This window comes from Egretta garzetta, unplaced genomic scaffold, assembly GCF_000687185.1.
Source record: "Egretta garzetta isolate BGI_Z169 unplaced genomic scaffold, ASM68718v1 scaffold292, whole genome shotgun sequence".
NCBI classification, from domain to species: domain Eukaryota; kingdom Metazoa; phylum Chordata; class Aves; order Pelecaniformes; family Ardeidae; genus Egretta; species Egretta garzetta.
Window position 1 is genome coordinate 454,087 of NW_009258789.1, and position 20,762 is coordinate 474,848.

Genomic DNA, 20,762 nt, shown 5'->3' on the forward strand with positions numbered 1-20,762 from the left:
TGTGAAGGTAGTAAATCACACTCTTTAAATTGAAACTCCAGCTTATAAAATCCAAATGACCTTGATTCTGATGATAAATGAGAAGAATTTAAGCATGATTATATGAATATTGCTTCATATTACTTACGAATATTGCTTCATATTACTTTTATCTTTCAAAGAATCTGAAAAATTAGTAGTCCCTACTCTGTTCTACCCAGAAAACTGAACTAATCCTGCTGTAACGAATCGTTAAGAACAGAAACCATTAATCACACAGTTACCTGTATCAGAAATTTTATTTATTCTAAGGTAGAAGGAAGAGAAATGGCGAGAAATTATGAGAGAGGAGCAGTGTTCAATTAATATCTTAACATTTTTTCTGGAGGTAGGCAGCTGTTACTTTCACAAGAAAAGCATACTCTCGCTTCAAGCTCAGTATTTCTTAATGAATAATGAGATGATCTCATCAACATAAACAGATCCTTGGAATACACAGACAATATGTTGTCAACAGAAAAAAATAGCATTCCTTAATCCAGACTTTTCAAGAGCGCAGAAATATCTAACTCAAGAAGTACATGTCACTGAATATGACATGAATGAACAAGATCCACCAACACACAAAAGCAAATGTCTTAATATGGAAACAAAGGAGAAATAAATATGCAAGAAAATATGCATATCCTGACCATGAAGTTACACAGGTTTATGGCAATCCTAATCAGACCACAAGCATTTATACTCAGAATTAGTGCATCGCTTCATAGTTTCAAATATGAAGTAAACATTCACAGAAACCATCTCTTATAAATAAGGCAACGTACTTGGCATTTGGGAAAAACAGAGATGTATCACTAATAGTGGTTCAAACATGAAAAGACTGTTAAACGTTAGACAGCATAAAACTCCCAAGCTTCTTCAGACATCTGAAGAATGTATTAAAAGTCAAAACAGATTTTTTTTTTGGTTTTAACACAAATGACCTTTACCTTCAGCATTTGTTCATTTTCAGCTGCAAATAGTGAAACTGAGCCAAAGACTAACTTGAACAGCTTGAGATACAGATTGGAGAGTTCCACATTAGAGCCCATTTCTGGCAGCCGATCCAGAAGATACTCAACCAAAATCGTTGCAAAGAGGGCAGAGGTAGTAGGGTTTGCCAAGAAGGAATTGGCAACAATCTATAAAAGGAAACCACAAAGGAGTTATTCTTGCTGTAATGAAAAGAACAGAGGGATAAATGCACTACCCATATTCAGGTTATCCTCAGTGGAAAACAGCCATGCATATAACTTAAGCATTCAAGTTTAAAGTTTAATTTTCAACGTATATTATAGGACTTGCATTCTGTAAAACATTAACAAGAATAAAGTCCATTCATATCTTCTAAACTGAAGTGCTCATGTTTTTATTGCATCACTTAGTCTGCAAAGCTTTTGAAAATCCATCTTTACAAAGTATTTTTATAAACTGCTTCAAACATTTCATGCTAATTTCAACACTACTACTTATAATTCCATTTCAGCCTTAGGTACTTCAAGGCACAAGCTATTTTCTGCAGGCTGTTTATTATCAATTTTAAAAGTAAACAAAAACATAATACCTGAAGAGCATAATTTTTTGAGATCCTCTCCACCATATAAGGAACAGTAGTTTGAAAGATTTCCTTAAAAGTTAAAGGGTTCATCATTGTGAACACACCAGCAAAATGCTCCAGAACTTCCTTTTCCTCTTTCATTCTGACTGTCTGACAGTTTGCTACTCGAACATATGTCTGTCCATTTCCTGCTATTTGGACCTATAGCAATTTAGAGAACACAGGTATTTGTTACAGAATTTGAGTAACTTTTTCCTCACCATTCTTACTTAAAGTACCTTTTGAAAAAAACTGAGATTTTACAGGTTTCACATGCAAGCCCCATACAATTAGAAGCCAGGCACACAGAGCCAACAGTAACAACAGAAATATTAAAATAGAGTGTTTTCATCACAGATTTTAAAACCATGAAGTCAGGAGTGGAAAAAGACAACAGCAGAAGATGATATAGTGTATTTGTAAAGTTACTTAATTCCAAATCATGCACATTTACTTTTCGTAAGTCCTTTGTGTAACTACAGAAGATAAACATAGCCATGCGAATGCTTCAGCTGACTGCTAAACTGTCTCTTTGAAGAAAAGATTTACTCCACTACAGGAGAGAGAAGTATTTTCAGTCTGACCTGCCTGCGTAAACACAGACAATGATGGCTTTTAAGAAAATAATTTGTTCCTTGCAAGTGATAAGTACTTTGAAATTCATAAAATCTCCCAACAGCTGTGGTCCTGAAACTAAAGATTTAATGAAAATATAATACACATTAAATCTGTCTTTTAGCTGACAAATAAATCCTTATTAAAAGATCTAACACACAGTAACTGTATAACAAAGTGCTATGCGGCCAGGTTACATACCTGATAAATATCTAAAGCTTGCATTGCATATTTTACCAGTTTTATATAGATTTGAGTCTCCTTAGGTTGCAACTGCTTATTGGGAATAAATTGTGCTTCTGAAAGAAGATAGAGACAGCAGTAATCATTAAAAATACTATTTGCTTTCATGCTAGAGAGTTTTAATTTTAGAATTACAAAAGATAAATGTAATTAAATATTATGCGGCTTTACCACCAGGAGCTTTGCATGATGTTATGCCCCACGTGATTGTCTTGACACCACAGACCAAAGTTTTTACTAAGCTTCGGCAATCTGTGACCTGAAATGTCTGTTTATCCTCTTTTTCTTTCTCCCCTTGTTTTTCAAATACAGGTACTGGTGCAGGGGCCACTGGAGTGGCTGGGGCAGGAGATGGAACAGGAACTGGTGCTGCATTTGCTGCTGTCGGTACTCCAGGTAATGCGGCTTCAGCAGCCCCAAGTTCAGACTGCGGCTTGCATTTTTTAAAAATTACAGACAGCTGGTATCGTGCTATAGTGTGGAATTTCAGAACAAAAACCTAAAGCACAAAGAGCAAAGGCAAATGAAAGAGCAGGGAGGGGAAAGAAAAAATAAAATAAGTTTCTTCTTCAAAAATCATTCCAAATTTAAAAATACTAATACTTCAAGTCAGCATACTGAGACCAATAAAATTTACAACTAAGTATTTCTGAAGTCATTCAAGAGACAGCAAACGTTTTTAAGCGTATCAAAGTAGTTTGCTTGCTTTTAACAGGTTCCAAAAGTAAAAGTATTTGCTGAAAACTAATAAAACCATCAACTAAAAACTGATCTCTCTACAATTCTACTTAATTTAAAATGAAAATCTATTTGAATTATTTTTTTAAATAAGACTTAATATTTCAGTCTACAAATATTTACTATTAAGCATTAAAAGCTTGAATTTTTCAGATGTATATGTAATGTATTTATATACCTTTTAATACATCTGACATTATAGGTTTAAGTTTTAGTTTTATGCAGCATATCAGATTTAGAAAGCAATAATCAACCCTGCAGAAATGCGGTCCCCAACATTTCCGCCTCCCAGCTGATACTAAACAAGGGACATGTTGCATAAGGTTTCAATTTAAAATTTTCTATACCTCTCGAATTTTAAAGTCTAGATCTACTCAGCTTGCTGAAGTATTTCCCCATTATGACCACAGTTCTGTATGTTCCCTTCTTCCCTACCTGTATCTTCTCTAAATTCACACAGTATTAAAAATTTTAATTTGATAAACAAATGACCAAACAACTGTGTTACGTCTCAGACTTTTTTATGAAGTAGAAAAAAAAATAGTTCATTTGGAAGACAAACCCTGCCAGAAAGCTGCTTCAGTTTGGCAAGTCTGTAATAAATGACCCATTACAATGCACAACATCAAGATTTTTCACTTGCACCGCCACTTGTATTCTCTATTTAGGATGCAAGCCATTCCCTAAACTAAAATGGAGATGACTAACATGACTAGACCTCTTTCCCGGTGCATTCAGAACCATGACAGTCTGTCAGTGACAAAGTCAAAGGAGGAGGGGATCCACTACATTCAGAATTCCTAGATCTCCCTTTCCAAAGCGAGCAGCTTACAGCTTCCTCAGGCACCTTAAGGCATTAACAGCAGTTTGATTTAGATTTCAAGATGTGTTCTCACATCCTAAAATGAGATTATTAAACCAGTATTTACCCTAGAAGCGTTTTACTCTACAACTGAGTGCATCTTCATGCTGTGGCAACCTTTTTGCGCTAACAACTTGGCTACAACAAGCAAGTAGTGTTTCACTTGCACCTTAAAAGCAGTCATCCATGGTGTAGTACATTCCTGATTTTTAAAAATAACAAAACAAGAAATCCTCCATATAAAGAAGATCCTTAAAAGAAGATCAGTAGGTCATGAAAGTGTGGATATTTCACATTGTACAGATTGTATTGGGCTATGCCAAGGACCTACGAGATGATCCTATTTCAGGATTTAAAAAAAAAAAAAAAAAAAAAAAAGCCAGAAAAACCAACCACACACAAACATTACCAAACACAGAACACATTAAAAAATACCATTCTTCCATACCCATAAGTTGGGAAAGAAGATTACAAGTAAAATTTGAAAGAAAATTTTTAAAAAAATAACAGTAACAGTTAAGCTACCCCCAGCATCACAGACATTCAGTTTCCTGCTTTGAAATAGGTCACTGAATGAATAAGCAGAGTTGACAAAGCATCTCCGCTACACTTGAGCTATCCCAGTTGCATGACATTTTAAGAAGCCCTTCTTTGAAATATTACAATGAGATACAGTATGCAGACTGTTTCTATGTATTCTCATTTCTGAATAAAGGAGAAAGTAAAATCTGATTGACGACATACGATAAAATAGGATATTCAACTTATTATTAAATGTTTTAAACAAATCAATACCTCCAGCATTCTCATAAGAATATCTCTACCATTTCCATTTTCCTGTTCACTCTTAGACCGGATACAGTCTACCAAATTTAGCAGAAGCTTGCAAGACATTGTCTGGATACTGCTAGGCAACGACTCATCATCAATGTTCTTGGCAAATAACTGGACAGCAAGGGAGAGATCATTGAGTGGTAAATGCTGACGGACATGATGTACCAGGTCTGCCAGTGTACTATATGCAAGTGGTCTATCAGTAAAAACAAGAAATGAAGAAAAGACATTGAGGACAATTATCATTGTTGTTAATTGGACTTAACAATAATTATTGCCTGGAGCTATTTCCAAGATTCAAGTTCAAATTTTCTATTTTTATATGCAAATCCAGAGTTCACAAAGCTTTTTCAATTACACAAGAGAATTATAACCTGTATAATCTAACCAAAGATGCATTAATCTGTCCCACAAGACCAATGTTATCTCTCTGATCTTTCTTCCCCCATTGCTGAACATCCCCAGCACGTATTTTCATCCCCATACAGTTAAGAGCAAATTAGCATGTTTTGAGCCACATTTTAAGCAGTGTTGGTAAGCTCTTCCACAATCAGTCATTGATGATTCATGATTTCAAAACTAGTTACACAACTGATAAATTTTAAAAATAATTTATTTTCACATAAGCACATAGTAGAGTGAACACTTCTAAATCTAACACATGTTGCCAATAAGGTGCACATGATACTCAAGCAAGAGGAAATAATTCTCCTAGACAAAACGGTTTAAATCTCATTCAGATTTTACACTGGACACAAGACTTAGGGTGTTTTGTAAAATATAAGGAACGTATTGAGTTGATTTCACTGTGACCCCTGCTGAGCCCTGCTTTGGTTGATTTTGGTTTTTGAATTGCAGAGCATATTTTCATTCACCCATTTATGTCATTTTGCCCTACGCTCACACTACCATGCTGTGTCATCAAAGTGTTAAACAACCACCACTCTTTACAGCAGCAGAAGCCCTTCCAATATTAGAATCTAATAAAATCAGTTATTTAAAGCAAATATTTAGGACCCTATACAGACATTGTTGTAAATATTAATAAACCTTGAAAGAAACCAGCCCTGGCAGGCACTCAGATAGCTATTCCAAACTTTCTGTCATACCTCAGTGTCTCTCGGGCAGTGTATCCAGAGCCAATTAGTATAGATTCATCAAATAGCTTGTCCATACATGGAATAAATTCTATAATTAAAAAAAAAAAAAAAAAAAAAAAAAAAAAGAGAGAGAGAGAAAAAAAAGGAAAAGCTATACATAATGACTGGCAAAGGAAATAATAAAAATAAGATTGTTAAACATTGAACCACTTAACCTAAGTCAGAAAGTGGTTTTGTTATAAAATTAATTCCTGAAGCTTATAAAAGGCAGCATCATTTACAAGGAAACTTTCAATTGACCTCCTATGACTATGAACTCCACTGAGACTTGCCCCTCCTTGAGTAACATTACAGTCAAAGCCACAGCACTGATACAACACGACAGTTAGAACTGGAAAGAGAAAAACCACTTATATTATTTTCAACTTTGTAGAACTTTTTAAATGTAACTAGTGAGTTACTGGAAAGGACAAGTTTGGGTAACACAGTACAACACAACTCTGTTTTGTCTGGTATCTTATCATACAAGCTGTATCCCAAAATACAATGAGGAATACGTGCAACTTGGGGTCCAGGGAACAAAAGAAGATTTCAGTAACAAAATCAAGTGACAAAGCAAGACCAAAGAAGCATTTTCTTTTTAAATATAGAAATGAACAAGTTTATGGAATTGATTAGGTCACTCCACCCTACAGGCAGAAGATGGAAATGGCAGGAAGGATTAACTGCTCCCACCTCCAAATAATGCAACAAGCTAAAAGTTAATGAATAAGCAGAAAGTCAAATAAAGAGAAAAAGGAGCATCCAGCAACCTTCATTCTCCACAGATTTCCAAACAATATTAAAGATAAAAATCCAGCATTTTTGGAATGAAATCTGAAGTGGACAAGGAATCAGTGAGGTTCACTTAAATGAAAGGACCAACTTGGTAGCTGTCTTTGCTTTTAAGAGAATGTCACATTCTGCAAAAATACAGAGGAAGAGAAAATGAGAGCATCAGCATTGTTTTTAGAGGGGGGTAGAGATCTGGGAGACTTACAGTGGAAAAAGCAAATAAGGAATGGGAATAAAGATTTTAGATGCAAAGACAATCCATTAAATTCAATTGTAGCCAACAAATCATACTGGGGAGAAAAAAGCTGAGTCAAAAAGATGGTTGGAAAGGAACTGCCTTTGATCAAACCTCTCCATTTGAAAAAAGGAATTAGTCTTACATGCACTAGTGTTAGCAGAGGCAAAAGATTAAGACACAGATCCTGACAATGAAAACAAGGAAAGGAAATGCAAATTGAAAGACAGTAATGAGTTTTTATGTATTAAGCACATTTAACATTAACATTTCTATGTTGTGCTATTACTCTTAATGTGAACTAGTATGATGTCGTGGTTTAAACCACGACATATGAGAAATTAAAGCAAAGCAAGCAATGACAGATTTTTTTTTACACCAGACCACTGACAACTCTCTCATTGTTAAACTTCATAACATAAGAATATTTTGCATTGAAATTAAGAAATGTCCACAATGTTCAGTCACTAGAATTTCAGAAACACCATTCAAACTAGTCTAGCTTTTTGAAATGGACATCTCAATTAAAATTCTCAAAAGAAATGGCTTAGTAAGGATGAAAACAGGTACATTTCTAAATTCAATTTGCATTCTATCTTCTAAGCCAGGCTTTAAAAACTTCTGTCTAATATTTATGTGCATACCACGTCTTGCTGATATGAAATATTCTTAGACAGAGGCCATCTTTACACTGATAACAGCAGAGAGAGTCCAGTTTCACCTCCTCCCCCTCTTTATGGAATCAGAAACAAAGTCCCACACAGACCAAGTGCATCACAGTAAGACTTGCAGCATTATTCACTAACTCTGAATCAACACAGAAGACTCAGTTTGAAAGATTATTTCACTGAGAACAATAATACCAATGGCAAGGCCCACAAACATGAAACACTTCCCTCAACACTCATTTTCCAAGTAAGTTGAACTGCACCATCAGAATGACCAAAGCCTTATGTTCTACAGATCTCCACACACTTTATATCCCACTTCTCCTCTTCCCCACACTCTTTATTCCTCCAGCAATATCGTGTTCCATCTTCTCCTTAATGTTTCCAAGCACTTCCTCCTCTTCCAGCCCACTTTGGGGCTGCCTGGTAGCCAAGAGCAGGGCTGGAGGGGTGCATTAGTAATGTATGCTAAAACGCCAGCCAGCTGACCAAGGGCAATGAATTGCTAAGCTGTTTATTTCTCCAGTGGAGACACTAACTGGGGTTTTTTCTGCTACCCAAACACTAAAAAGTTACAAAGGATGCAGAACTTCCTATCTTTAAGACCTTGCTCCTCTGTTGAATTTTTTTGAAGCTGGTCAAGTTCAGAAGTTATTAAGGAGAGGCTGAGAAACGTAGAACAATTAAGCTAATTTCTTTAGAAAAACAGCCAAAGAAACAGCTTTCCATGTGACCACAATACTAAATTCCGGAACAAGGAAACATGCTATTTTTTTTTGCAAGAAAACAATACCTATAAGACATCACACTGCCCCGTAACTGTTGTTAGCAGAAGGAAAAGAAAGGGGACCACACAGTAAAGATTAAAAGATAGAAATTAATATCGTACAAAGAACACTCATCTCCAGTTTTACAATTCTACCAAAACAGAACATATCCACCAAACCTAGTTAATTCAGGCAGACCAAAAATAGCTTTCCTCTGCTAGGAATGCTTTTCCTCATGCTGGGAGCTGCATCAAACATGGGATCAGGTTTTGACAGAACTACTTCCGCTCAGGTTAAAAAATATTTTTGAAGCATCCATACAACTGTAGGCACAATTACAAATCAACAGAAGTGCTTATCATCAAATGGTAATTACTTGGAACAACAGATGTTTGGAAAGCTAGAAAAGCCACTTGTTCAGTATGCCACCTTATTCAGATGATTTTGGGGTTTTCAAGGAGAAAGAAAAAAGGCAAATCAAAAATCACACCTACTCCCAAAATAATCATTAGTCTGTAATAGTCCAAAACACATAGCAAGCAATATGCCTCAAATACACAGAAATCATTGAAATCTTTCCAGTTTATAAATACATTTTTAGAAAGTACTACATACGGCTCCTCAAGTCTGTTGTCAAGATGTGCTTAGCAGCAATCAGAAGCTCTTTCCGGAGGTGTGCTGTTTCAGCTGGACAATTGGAGAGCAACTGCAACATGCCTTTTACCATTTGCTGAGAATATTTAGCTACTAATTCCTATAACAAAAAATAACATGTATGCAATTATGACATTCTATTTTAAATTTTAAAATTTTGATTTACATTTGCAAAATAATTCAATTAAAATTCACTTGTTTCTCTTTAAGAAGTCTACTTGTAAAAATAAAATACAGTAGCCATTCCATAAATGCCTGGGGCAGGGGGGGAACAGCACGTTTTATTTTGCATTCACATGATAATACTTCTGAAAGGACAACCGAGTATAGTCCTGTCTTCAGATTTGCTACACAAATGCTCCTCTCTCCAAGCCCTGATGCGCTGCTGTCACACTGGTCACCTGCCTTCCATGAAGTAACTAGAGATCTGTTGCACTAAGAGTAACAAGGTAACAAAAATGCAACCTACCTGGTAAATTCTTATGATGTAAGCCAAAAAAGACAATGTTTTAATTTGAGCAGCGATAAAATCGGCATACAATTCCTTGTTATAAAGTTTATGTTGCCTGAAATTAAATTGAACAGTGGTTATGATTTTATTCCTCCTCTTTAATACCTTTGTTCAGAAAATTCACAGAAGTTTCAAACTACATCATCTTGTAATGAGGTTCTTTCTTCACAAGGGAATAAAATCATCATGGGAGAGCCCATTTTCATCAAGCTCTCTGCCATTCAAATTCCCAGCATCTCATGCTCTAAGCAGAAACGCACAGCCCTGAGGCAGCCATACAATTTTCAACTTTCTGCAGAAAGCAAAGCCAATACATAAGCATCGAACATTTGGCCTCATTCCCCTAACCGGGCAATTTTTTTTTCCAAGCAATATTGCCTCCTACAGACTTGTCTGCCTCTCTCAAGCTTCAACCACTTATTCAGATCATCTGGGCAGAAAGGAAAAGACAGAGATCTTACTCCTGCTGCCCTGCTCAGCACCACTTGCTGCTCCTTAGAAACATCTCTTGAGCAGGAAAAGCAGCACCCGTACCTGCAACATCACAAGGCTTCACCTAAGCTATACTTTGGAAGAGCAAAAACATATCCCTGGTAGTATGGTAAAGATTAAACAACAGCAAGCGACCTAGCTGCCATGGTCTCCATCACATACTATCTTTGGTAACACAGAATTCTGTCAGAAATTCTATTACAAAAAATGCATTTTCAAATAATAAATTGGGATCTACTGCACAGCTATGGATTTTTATCAGTGACATACAATAGAAATATTCAGGTTTGCCAATAACTTCACCTACAAAACTTTGACAGTTTTAAGTCAAATAATCATTACTACTTTTGAGATTAAAAGCAGTAAGGCTAGAAGCAGAAATCACAGCATGTAAGACAAAAATATTTTGGGCAATATTGAATGGCAGGTTTAAGTAGTTTATCCCAAATATCATCAAAATACTGTTAAAGTGCTCTTACCTTGCTTGAGCAGAAACCTGTATTATAATAGTGTTCATAATCAAGGGCACAAATTCAGCTACTACATTATGAATGTTCAGTTTGTAGAGCTTTAAAAAAAAAAAAAAAAGGTATTATTAGACAAATTTACAAGTCACACTCACAGTCAACTTATTGAGAGGCAATTAGAAAAAACTAAGAAATCTCAGCAGCTTATATTTAAACCATATTTTAATCTCAAAAATTATATATTCATTTTTACTAATATGTTAGCCAGCAGAAGTTACACAAGCCATTCAGTACTAAAAAGTATTTACATGCAGAATACTAGAGGATACTGACCTGATACATAAGAACAACAATAATAGGTAGCTCAGCCAAGACCTTTAGAGATAAAGATCCTCTGGGAATTATAGAATGCTGAAAGAAAGAATACATGTTTTATAAATAGTTTAATTATTAATTTTAAAAGTATTTGAAATACATTTTTAAAGAAACTGCTCATTTCAATAGCGCTATATTTAGCGATAACATTATAAAGCACAAAACCATTTGCTGTGATATTAAATAAAAATCCCGTAATTACAGCTGCATAGAAAATATCTGAAAAGTTTCAATCGGTTTCTACAAATAAATCTTGATAAGAAAAACAAGCAAAAAGAAAGCTACTACCTTTACATGCCCTTCTGATTTGGGGTATTGTGACACAGACAGTTGCGTATTTCAAGAGCAGTTACAATACTCACTGTTCTCGTTTCACTGTCTTCTCGCTCAGGGTTTACTTTCACCACAATTGTTGTAATCATGCCAACCATTTCAGGCGTAGGAACAGTGTTCTCTGGAATCACCTGAGGATTCTCAAAATACCGATTCTACAAGGAAAGAGCAGAACAAAAATACAATAATGCTAGTAATAGTCAAAAGGCCATTTATCTCATTAGAATTCCTCATATAATTTTTCCCCACGACTTATTGCAGACTTTTTTTTCCTTCTCTGCACATGACACTTGCACGCAGTATCTTTCACTCCACTACAGCAAGAAGCAGAAAAGCATCCCCAACCAAGTTGGTTCTTTCGCTGAAGAAAAATGCCCAAACAGATCCTCTGTATCAATGAAGAGCAGGCAATGGCCTCCACAGAGATCAAGCACATTGAAGAACTCTCTCTGCTGGAAAACACACCACCTTACCCTTCCCCTCAAGAGAAAAAAGAAAAAAAAAAACCACACCACATTTGGCTACGTGGACACCACTGCAGTCAACTGATTAGTGCTTTATTAAGTAAGTTTACCTCAGTTTTCTCATACTAGCAATACTGTACTAGAAACAGAAGGTTTTCTAATTCAAAAATCTAAATTTCTCCATTTTAGATGTATTTTTGTTAAGTATTTTTATTAAAACTGTATTTTCTTTGTATCACTAGATACAAAAGTAATTATGTTAATCTTTTAGCGATAAAAATCAGGAAATACAAACTGTTTTTCTGACTACAGCAAAGGTACTTTAAGAAACAAAAAGCTTACCACTACTTTTGGAAGTTCCTTATAAATCTGTTTCACAAAGTCCAAAAAATGATGGATCTAGGAAGGAAGAAGGCAGTTCACCATAAAGGGGAAAAAAAAACAAACCACCAAACCAAAAAATCACAATGTTAGAATCGCTGTATTAACAGTACAATTACATAAAATCTTTAGTCACCACTGGAGTACATTTTACATGATATTTAAAAAGAATCTGAAAGCGTTCTCATATTTCCTTCTGTTCTGCCAACATGAATTCAAATTGCACTTGGAAAGAATACAATGTACCTATCATCTCAACATAGTTCCAATACCGTATTATTAGAAATAAGTGCTATAAACCAACTAAGTCTTCCTAGAAGAAAATCAAGAAAAGAAAGCAACAGAACAAAAACACAAACTTTCAAATACTCCTTCATAAGTCACAGAAAAGAACCAAGGGGATGGGGGAAAAACAAATCATAATATTCCTTTTCCAGGATTTTCCCTTCACAAACTAAAAAGGCACCAATTCTCTTCCCCCCCGTGGGAATTTTATTCCTTAGTCTAAACATATTGCCCATAAACACTTAAAGCAAAAACAACTAGGCTTTAACAGTTTGGCTTTTTCCCAGGGGTGCTAGCACTATGCAACCCTCTCTTAAAAATTACTTTAAGGTTAAAAAAAAATTAAAAAAAAAAATCAAATATACGGTTACCACAATAGGTCAGCCAACATAAAAGGACAGCAGGAAAAAAACAAACACACACACTTGAACAAAATACCAATTCTGCAAAGCATGGCAGTAAGTTCTATACCATATAACAAGACCTATGACTTACTTCTTGAGTGATTGCTGGCCGGAACTGTTTGTGCAATTCAATGATTATTCTCAAGCAAATTAGTACATTTTCTTCATTCTCCGTCTGAAAAAAAGGGAAACTTTAGTGAGCCTATTGCTGCATTCTTCAACTACTCCATAAGTACTTCAAAACCCTATAAAATTATCTCAGCAACCTACAAAGTGCCCCATTGATATGGATTTGCATGAGCAAGATGTCTTTCCTTTGATATAACTTTACCTTGCAACCTTAAAGTATGGCTAAAATTAAATTCACCCCTACTGGAACAAAAACCAGAATTTTCAACCACTCTATGCCATCAGACCTGTTTCTAATGCCCCAAAGTCAAAGACACACAAGTAGGGCTATTTACACACTGAGACACCTCCACATAGAGCAGGTTATTTTCTGTGGGCTTCAAATGACAGTGTTTTCAATTCCAAGTAACAAACAAAACAAAATCACTAGAAGAAGGTATCTACACTTATATGTATTTTCATGAATGAAATCTTGTTTAGTGCAAGAACAGTTCCTTGCATTTGTAAAATCCAAGTTTCTAAAGGGCAGAAGAGAACATGCAGAAAACCTGTAGATAGTAAGATATCACGCTGGTGAAGCCTAAATAGAATGTCCTTCCATTCTTGCTCCAGAAGCGCAGCTATTTAAAATCCTACCCCCAGTAATTTTTGGAGATGAAGAAAGAAGGAAAATCTTTCTGAAAATTTGAAACAGTTTTAGGAGGGGAAAAAAAGTACCTCTAGAAATCTAAACATCACAGACAGGATATTTTTGGTATGAAGACGAAGATGTTCATTTGTTGGTATTCTGTGAATTATTTCAAGCACTAGCTTTCGGAGTTGCTGTAAAAAAAAGTAAAGAAAAAAATAAAGATAGGATTCAACTTTCTAAAAGCCCACAAAAACAACAATTGGTTGCAACCTCTTTTCAGATTAATATTTCTGCACGTTAAAAAGAGAAAAAAAAAAACAATTTTACTTTGTGCAGACATACACTTATATACAAACACGTAATGCTTCCTACTCCATGTGTGATTAATGCAAATGTAACAAGTTTACAGATGAAAAAAATGCAAGTTATCAGACTTTTTTTTAAGGAACTCAATTTTAAGTATTTAATGACATAGCTTCAACTTTTGCCTTTCATTCCACAGTAAAGCCAGTAACTTGTAACACTGTGTCCTTTTTCAGTCAGAAAGCCAGTTCTGTTGCACCTAGTTTTTCCTCATTCTTCACAGAGGCACAGATTTGCAAAGTTTGTAAGTAACTGGTTTAGAAACTGGACTTTTTCAATTTCTCTCCATCTCTTCATCTCCAGATCTATTTTTAACAACAAAATCTATACATAAGTCAGTTCATTAGGTTAATCAAGTACTTCACTGAATGAGCAGTCTGCTGCACACGCTGCAAAAAGGTAAGGGGTGCTCCACACAGTTTACCTGTGCTGGCTTCTCCTGCAGAAACTGAACTTCTCCATCCTGTAGAAAGGTGAGAAACCTAGGGATGATGTGTTCCAGGAACGTAGAATATTGAGGGGATGATGTCACATTCTAATTAAGAACAAAACAAACAAACAAAAAAAAAAACCACCAAAAATGGGGACACAGATGTTACCAAGTTACGTTCAAAGTCACTAATAAACATTTTCAGTGACTTTCTAATAGATTCAGTGATTATACATCTGCTGACACACTACAGAGCACTACTAGTAAAACAAACAGAAGTGAATACAAACTAATCTCTCCTCCAATCCCAGACTATAATACAATTATTTTCTATTCACATAGAAAATAAAATTGGCATAACATAGAGCTATTTTAAACTGGAAAAAACCAACCCCAACACTGTAGATGTTCTTTAACAAGAAAGATTGACAAGCACACGCCCATTTCATTGCTCTAGGATTCCCAAGACTTTTCAGCCACTGTTAAATTGAGATGTTAGTTATTTCTGCAAATATGCGTACGTGCATACATCACCCAAACTGAGCATTACTTTCCACTGTGAAAACAAACTTGCACTACTGTCCACTTGTGAAGATGGAATAAATATTAGATGAGCAAGCTTCCTCCATCTTTAACCGCTGCATCTGCCTTAAAAAAAAAAAATCTAACTTGGCCACCATGGGGTTTATTTGGAAACTCAGCTGTAGTTTATGTACATGCTGTTAAGCAATTCTCTGAAGTATATGCGATACAGAAGCATGAGGTCTGTTAATAGCATGAAGTCTGTGAATAAAGGTACAGATAAGAATGTAGAATTCTTTTGAAAAACATATATAGGTATTTCAGGGGTGTGTTCACATTATTCCTTGAACAACATACACGTAATATAATGCCACTTCCTTTGATAGATTTCCACTACTATTCTCTACTTTGCAGTAAGATTTCAAAACACAAACCATAAATCATATTACACTAGGCACTTTGTGAACAAAGGGGCTTTTTGTCTCAAGTGCTTTCAAGAAATAGACAGATATCATAACAAGGGCACAAAAACGTTCTAAATGCATGTGCTGGTTTTGGCTGGGACGCGTTAATTTTCTTCGTAGTAGCAAGCATTCAATTTGTGCTGGAAACAGGGTTGATAATACCAGGATGGTTTTGTTCCTGCTCAGCAGGGCTGACAAAAAGCCAAGGCCTTTTCTGCCTCTCACCCCACCCTGCCAGCGAGCGGCTGGGGGGGTACAAGGAGCTGGGAGGGGGCACAGCCAGGACAGCTGACCCCAACTGACCCCAGGGGTATCCCACATCGTATGACATCATGCTCAGCATGGAAAGCTGGGGGAAGAAGGAAGGGGACGGACGTTTGGAGTGATGGTGTTTGTCTTCCCCAGTCACCTTTACGAGTCATGGAGCCCAGCTTTCCAGGGGATGGCTGAACCCCTGCCTGCCCACGGGAAGGAGGGAATGAATTCCTTGGTTTGCTTTGCTTGCATGCACAGCTTTTGCTTTACCTATTAAACTGTTTCATCTCTGTGCACGAGTTTCCTCACCTTTACCCTTCCCATTCTTTCCCATCCTACCGGGGCGGGGGAGCGAGCAAGTGGCTGTGTTCCAGAATATTATCAACAGCAGATTAGCCCGCATCTCCTCTTCACCTCGAAGATCTTCCAAAGAAAGGCTGTCTGTATCTCTCCTCCACCTCCCCTATCTTTCCACTTGTGAAAGACTCCTAACCTCCGCAACTCTACGCCATGAGAATAGTCCTGCTTTGGAGGAAGGAAGGAAGGAGAGTTTCCATCAAGAAATAAAACAGATATCGCCACATTCTTGGAAAGTGGCTCACAGACCCATTCAAGGAAAAGTATACCTTCACAAACCCAGCTTAAATTTCTGAAAGTACCTTCCCAATATTTTTGCTAAACAGCAAGGAGAAGAAAATTAGCAGCACTCGATATCTGTCAATTGCTGTTCTGAACCACACAAGAAACTGAAACACGCACTATTCTAACCAAGTTCAAAATTACACTGCTGGCACAAAACAGCAGCAGCAGCAATGGAGGTTGATTCTGGAAGCTTTTTCTGCTCCAAAACAGAGACTGGAAAGACAAAGAATACACTCCTCTCTCCCCATCTGGAATACAGAAGAAACGGAGAAGGAAAAAATTCCCCCTCAAACAAATAATTTCTAAGAAACAAGATTCAAACTATCAGATATTTCCATTCAGAAACTGGTTTAGAAGAGCAATATCCTCTGCTAACCCAGAACAACGCCCTAACAACTAGCCCAACAGCTGGCACTGTCAAGTGGATAACATTATGGTGAAGCGCCTCAGTTTTAAACCTCACTTCAAGAAGTCCTCCATAATCATCAATTCACATTCAGTTCTACACCTGTATTGGGTTTGCATGGCAAGGTTTTGGTAGCAGGGGCGTTACAGGGGTGGTTTCTGTGAGATGCTGCCAGAAGTTTCCCCTGTGTCCAACAGAGCCAAAGCAAGCTGGCTCCAAGATGGACGCGCCGCTGGCCAAAGCCAAGCCAATCAATGATGGTGGTAGCACCTCTGGGGTAACATATTTAAGAAGTGGGGAAAAAAAAAATGAGCAATTGCAGCCAGAGAGAGGAGTGAGAATATGTGAGAGGAACAACCCTGCAGACACCCAGGTCAGTGCAGAAAGAGGGCAGGAGGAGCTCCAGCTCCCAGAGCAGAGATTCCCCTCAGCCCCTGGTATAGCCCATGGTGGGGCAGGCTGTCCCCCTGCAGCCCAGGGAGGCCCATGGGGGAGCTTATCTCCACCTGCAGCCCAGGGAGGACCCCACATCAGAGCAGGGGGATGCCTGAAGGAGACTGGGACCCCGTGGGAAGCCCACACTGGAGCAGGCTCCTGGCAGGAGCTGTGGACAGAGGAGCCCAGGCTGGAGCAGGTTTGCTGGCAGGACTGGTGACCCCATGGGGGACCCACACTGGAGCCATCTGCTCCTGAAGAACTGCACCCCATGGGAAGGATGGACCCACGCTGGAGCAGTTCATGAAGAACTGCAGCCTGTGGGAAGGACTCACATTGGAGAAGTTCATGGAAGACTGTCTGCCATGGAAGGGACCACACACTGGAGCAGGGGAGGAGTGCGAGGAGTCCTCCCCTGAGGAGGAAGGAGTGGCAGAGACAACGTGTGATGAACTGACCCCAACCCCCATTCCCCGTCCCCCTGCACTGCTGGTTAAGCCTGGGAAGACTGGAGGGATGGGAGTGAAGGTATTTTTAAGATTTGAATTTATTTCTCATTATCCTACTGATTTAATTGGTAATAAATTAAACTAATTTCCCCAAGTCAAGTCTGTTTTGCCCGTGATGGTAATTGCTGAGTGATCTCTCCCCATCCTTATCATGGCCCCTTGTCATGGGTCAACCACGAGCCTTTCGTTGTATTTTCTCTCCCCTGTCCAGCAGAGGAGGGGAGCGAAAAGGCGGCTTTGGTGAGCACCTGGCAACCAGCCAGGGTCAACCCCACCACAACCCCTAAAGAGACATCCCGATCAATAATGCAGCCAACAGAATTGAACGCTTTAACTTTCAACAGACAACTAATTAAGTAAAAAAAACCAATAATTTTTCACTTAAAGAAGCAAAAAAAGAAAACCTACTGAACTTTATAGCTATTGGAAGCTGAAGTAGGCAACAGAGAAAAGTTAATATGGTGACTATGAAAAGAGAAGATGAAAAGAAACCATCTAGCATAACAACATGCAACAATACTGCCCACAACCTCCAAAGGAAAAAACGAAACTAAAACTATATTACTGGTTTCTCTTACTCCCTCAAGTATTTTCCTACAAATAGAGCTGTACTTCAGCATAAATCAGTTCATCATCTCTTTATGTAGGAATCGCTACAGAACCAAGCAAGTTTCAAGAGAATAAAGCTACTCCATCTTGAACGTTACCAAAACAAACATTGAACACCTTCTTCCCTACAGAAGACAAGAGCAAAGAAAATCAACTAAGCTTTCAGATTCTTAAACAGATCACTAGACTAAGCTGTTAAAGTTATTCTTTTACTCAGATAACAAATTATTTGAGAGAAGGCAGGTCAGCTTAAACAGATAAAAAACTCCACAAACATATTTTTACTTAGTCATTTATGGTAATGTGAAGTTCTGCGCACCCTGTGCATGCATAGATGCAGAACTGTCACAGATATCTACTTTTTTGCTTAAAAGCAAGGATTAAGCCTTTTAACTTCTTTTTTTTTTATACACTTACACCAGCTCTAAATTTATTATTCCACTATGTTAACCTGAACTAAACAAAAAAAATTCTCCAGACAGGAAATTCCACCAATAACTCAGAAACAACTAAAATTAGCAGAGCTTTCTATATCAAGCACCTGCTAGATGCAACGTCACATAAAGTTTACTTAAAAATATCCAAAGACATTAAACAGGACTAGAATGTGTATTTATGTTTCCCTATCATGGACTAAGCAAAATTACTTCAAATAAGTAGGTAAGGACAGAACGTGTTATAGCAGTAGCACTTTTTTTTTGATCACAACTTGACTAAAAACCTAGATACCGAGAGAATTACAGTGATTCTAAGATCTTGAACTTGTTCTACAAAATAACAAGTCCTCTGTAGTTTCAAACAGACACACTAACTAAGTATTCAATAAAGTATAATTTCTGCTAACACAGGGTTGGTTTAACTTGTGTCTCATTTTCTGCTGCTCGTTTAAACTCGATGGTCCATCACTATGCAAAAAATGTCACTGGAGCCATCTCCACTCCTGATGTCAGATTCTGCATCTGACAACTCCCTCCTCACTTCTATACTAAGGAACTACTCAGAGGGGCCTCTGCTTCACGAGGGCACAATACACATTTGAACTATATAAAAGAAAGCTTTAAATACAGACATTTCATACCATTCAATAAAACTGAAGAAAAATCTACTACTTCACCTTTATTTAAATGCTTACTGAATAAAGATTAGAGAATGAAAGAGCTCTGTAAGTCCAAATGTTGTAATTCTTCAATAACCTCACTAATTCCTAAATGCAAACCTAAAATCAATTACTTATAACAATATAAACCATAACTCACAAGAAACTAAAATTAATATTTTAGCCACATAACATCAGAAATCAAACCAACATACATTAAGCACAAGAAAGACTGCCTTTTCAGCAGGTTGAGGGGGTTCAGTGGGGTTTTGTTGTTTGGGGTTTTTTTATTTACCTCAAAATTCTCGCTGACTTCTTGCATCATTTTCAATTTGGTTTCATCAGCTGAAAAAGGAAATTCAAGCAGAAAAATGAAACATAAAACTACATCATGAAGGAAAACATCAGGCCTACTGATCAAAGAAGCAATCAGATCTTATCAGTTTAGCTATCACAGCCCAATTATAAGGCACACAATTCTCACAACCAACCAACACACAACTTCACACGCACACAGCTCGCTCACTTCGGCTCATGCGAGTATTACTCATCACTTTGCTTCTTCAAAAATCAAAACTTCAACAAAATTCAAAGTGAATTCAATATGCATTTACCAACTGTCTAAACAATACTGCAATGTTTCTGAAACAAACTACTGAAGAATTATATCTTTCAACAGAAAAGAAGTATCTTACGTGTATTGACATCTGTAAGAGCAGCCACAAACTGAAGGTATTTTTTCATCAAAGTGGTTTGGTCCACCACTGTAGGCCCTTGTGCTGAAACAAATGCCATCTTGGAGAAGGAAGGACCAGCTTTCAGCACATAAAATCAAGACCAACACACCTACAAAAAATAAACAAATATCTGTTAGTTTATATGGCTGGTGAACAGCAGCTATCACACTACCTACATCCATTCTTTTTATGCATTGAAGAAGACACATCTTTTCCAAAATCACAGCTGCCATTTAGTTAACCTTACAAATATAGCGCCTAGCATGTACAGCACCCAATATCACAGGGAATTGCTTCTAGATACAAGAGGTTACTGGGCTCTTCACACCACAGCGCAAACATTCACACATTGCTCCTGATTTCGTTTCTCCCAGAGGCAGCAGCAGGCTCAGGGATGCTCCCAACACCACGCACCTGTTATCTTCCGACCCGGATGGATCCCAAACTTAGAGCTACCCTCGGACACACCCGGGCAGGACTCACTCCCAGAGGTATCAGAAGTTGTCCCGCCGCCACGAGCTGCCTTTCTCGCTTGTAAGGAAACACGGAATTAAATTCAGCTTGGAAGACCGGCGACCTCTCGCCTCACCTCGACGCTTTCCTGTCAGCTCTCCTACACCGCCCACTTCAGCCGAGCCGCCCTTCACGGCGCCC

At 37.5% G+C, this 20,762-nt stretch overlaps 1 protein-coding gene across 1 annotated transcript in view; it reads right to left on the bottom strand.

Moving 5' to 3' along the window:
• The window catches only part of LOC104135847 (transformation/transcription domain associated protein), a 98,918-nt gene extending 78,705 nt beyond the window's left edge, over positions 1-20,213 (bottom strand). The window contains 17 exon segments of the mRNA XM_035889237.1: positions 972-1,163; positions 1,586-1,780; positions 2,435-2,532; positions 2,648-2,975; positions 4,872-5,106; positions 6,020-6,098; positions 9,130-9,268; positions 9,638-9,734; positions 10,651-10,739; positions 10,972-11,049; positions 11,376-11,501; positions 12,153-12,209; positions 12,972-13,055; positions 13,727-13,831; positions 14,428-14,538; positions 19,667-19,716; positions 20,067-20,213. Coding sequence (XP_035745130.1) covers positions 972-1,163; positions 1,586-1,780; positions 2,435-2,532; positions 2,648-2,975; positions 4,872-5,106; positions 6,020-6,098; positions 9,130-9,268; positions 9,638-9,734; positions 10,651-10,739; positions 10,972-11,049; positions 11,376-11,501; positions 12,153-12,209; positions 12,972-13,055; positions 13,727-13,831; positions 14,428-14,538; positions 19,667-19,716; positions 20,067-20,166 — 2,163 coding nt within the window. The 5' untranslated portion in view covers positions 20,167-20,213.
• Between the last annotated feature and the right edge of the window lie 549 nt (positions 20,214-20,762).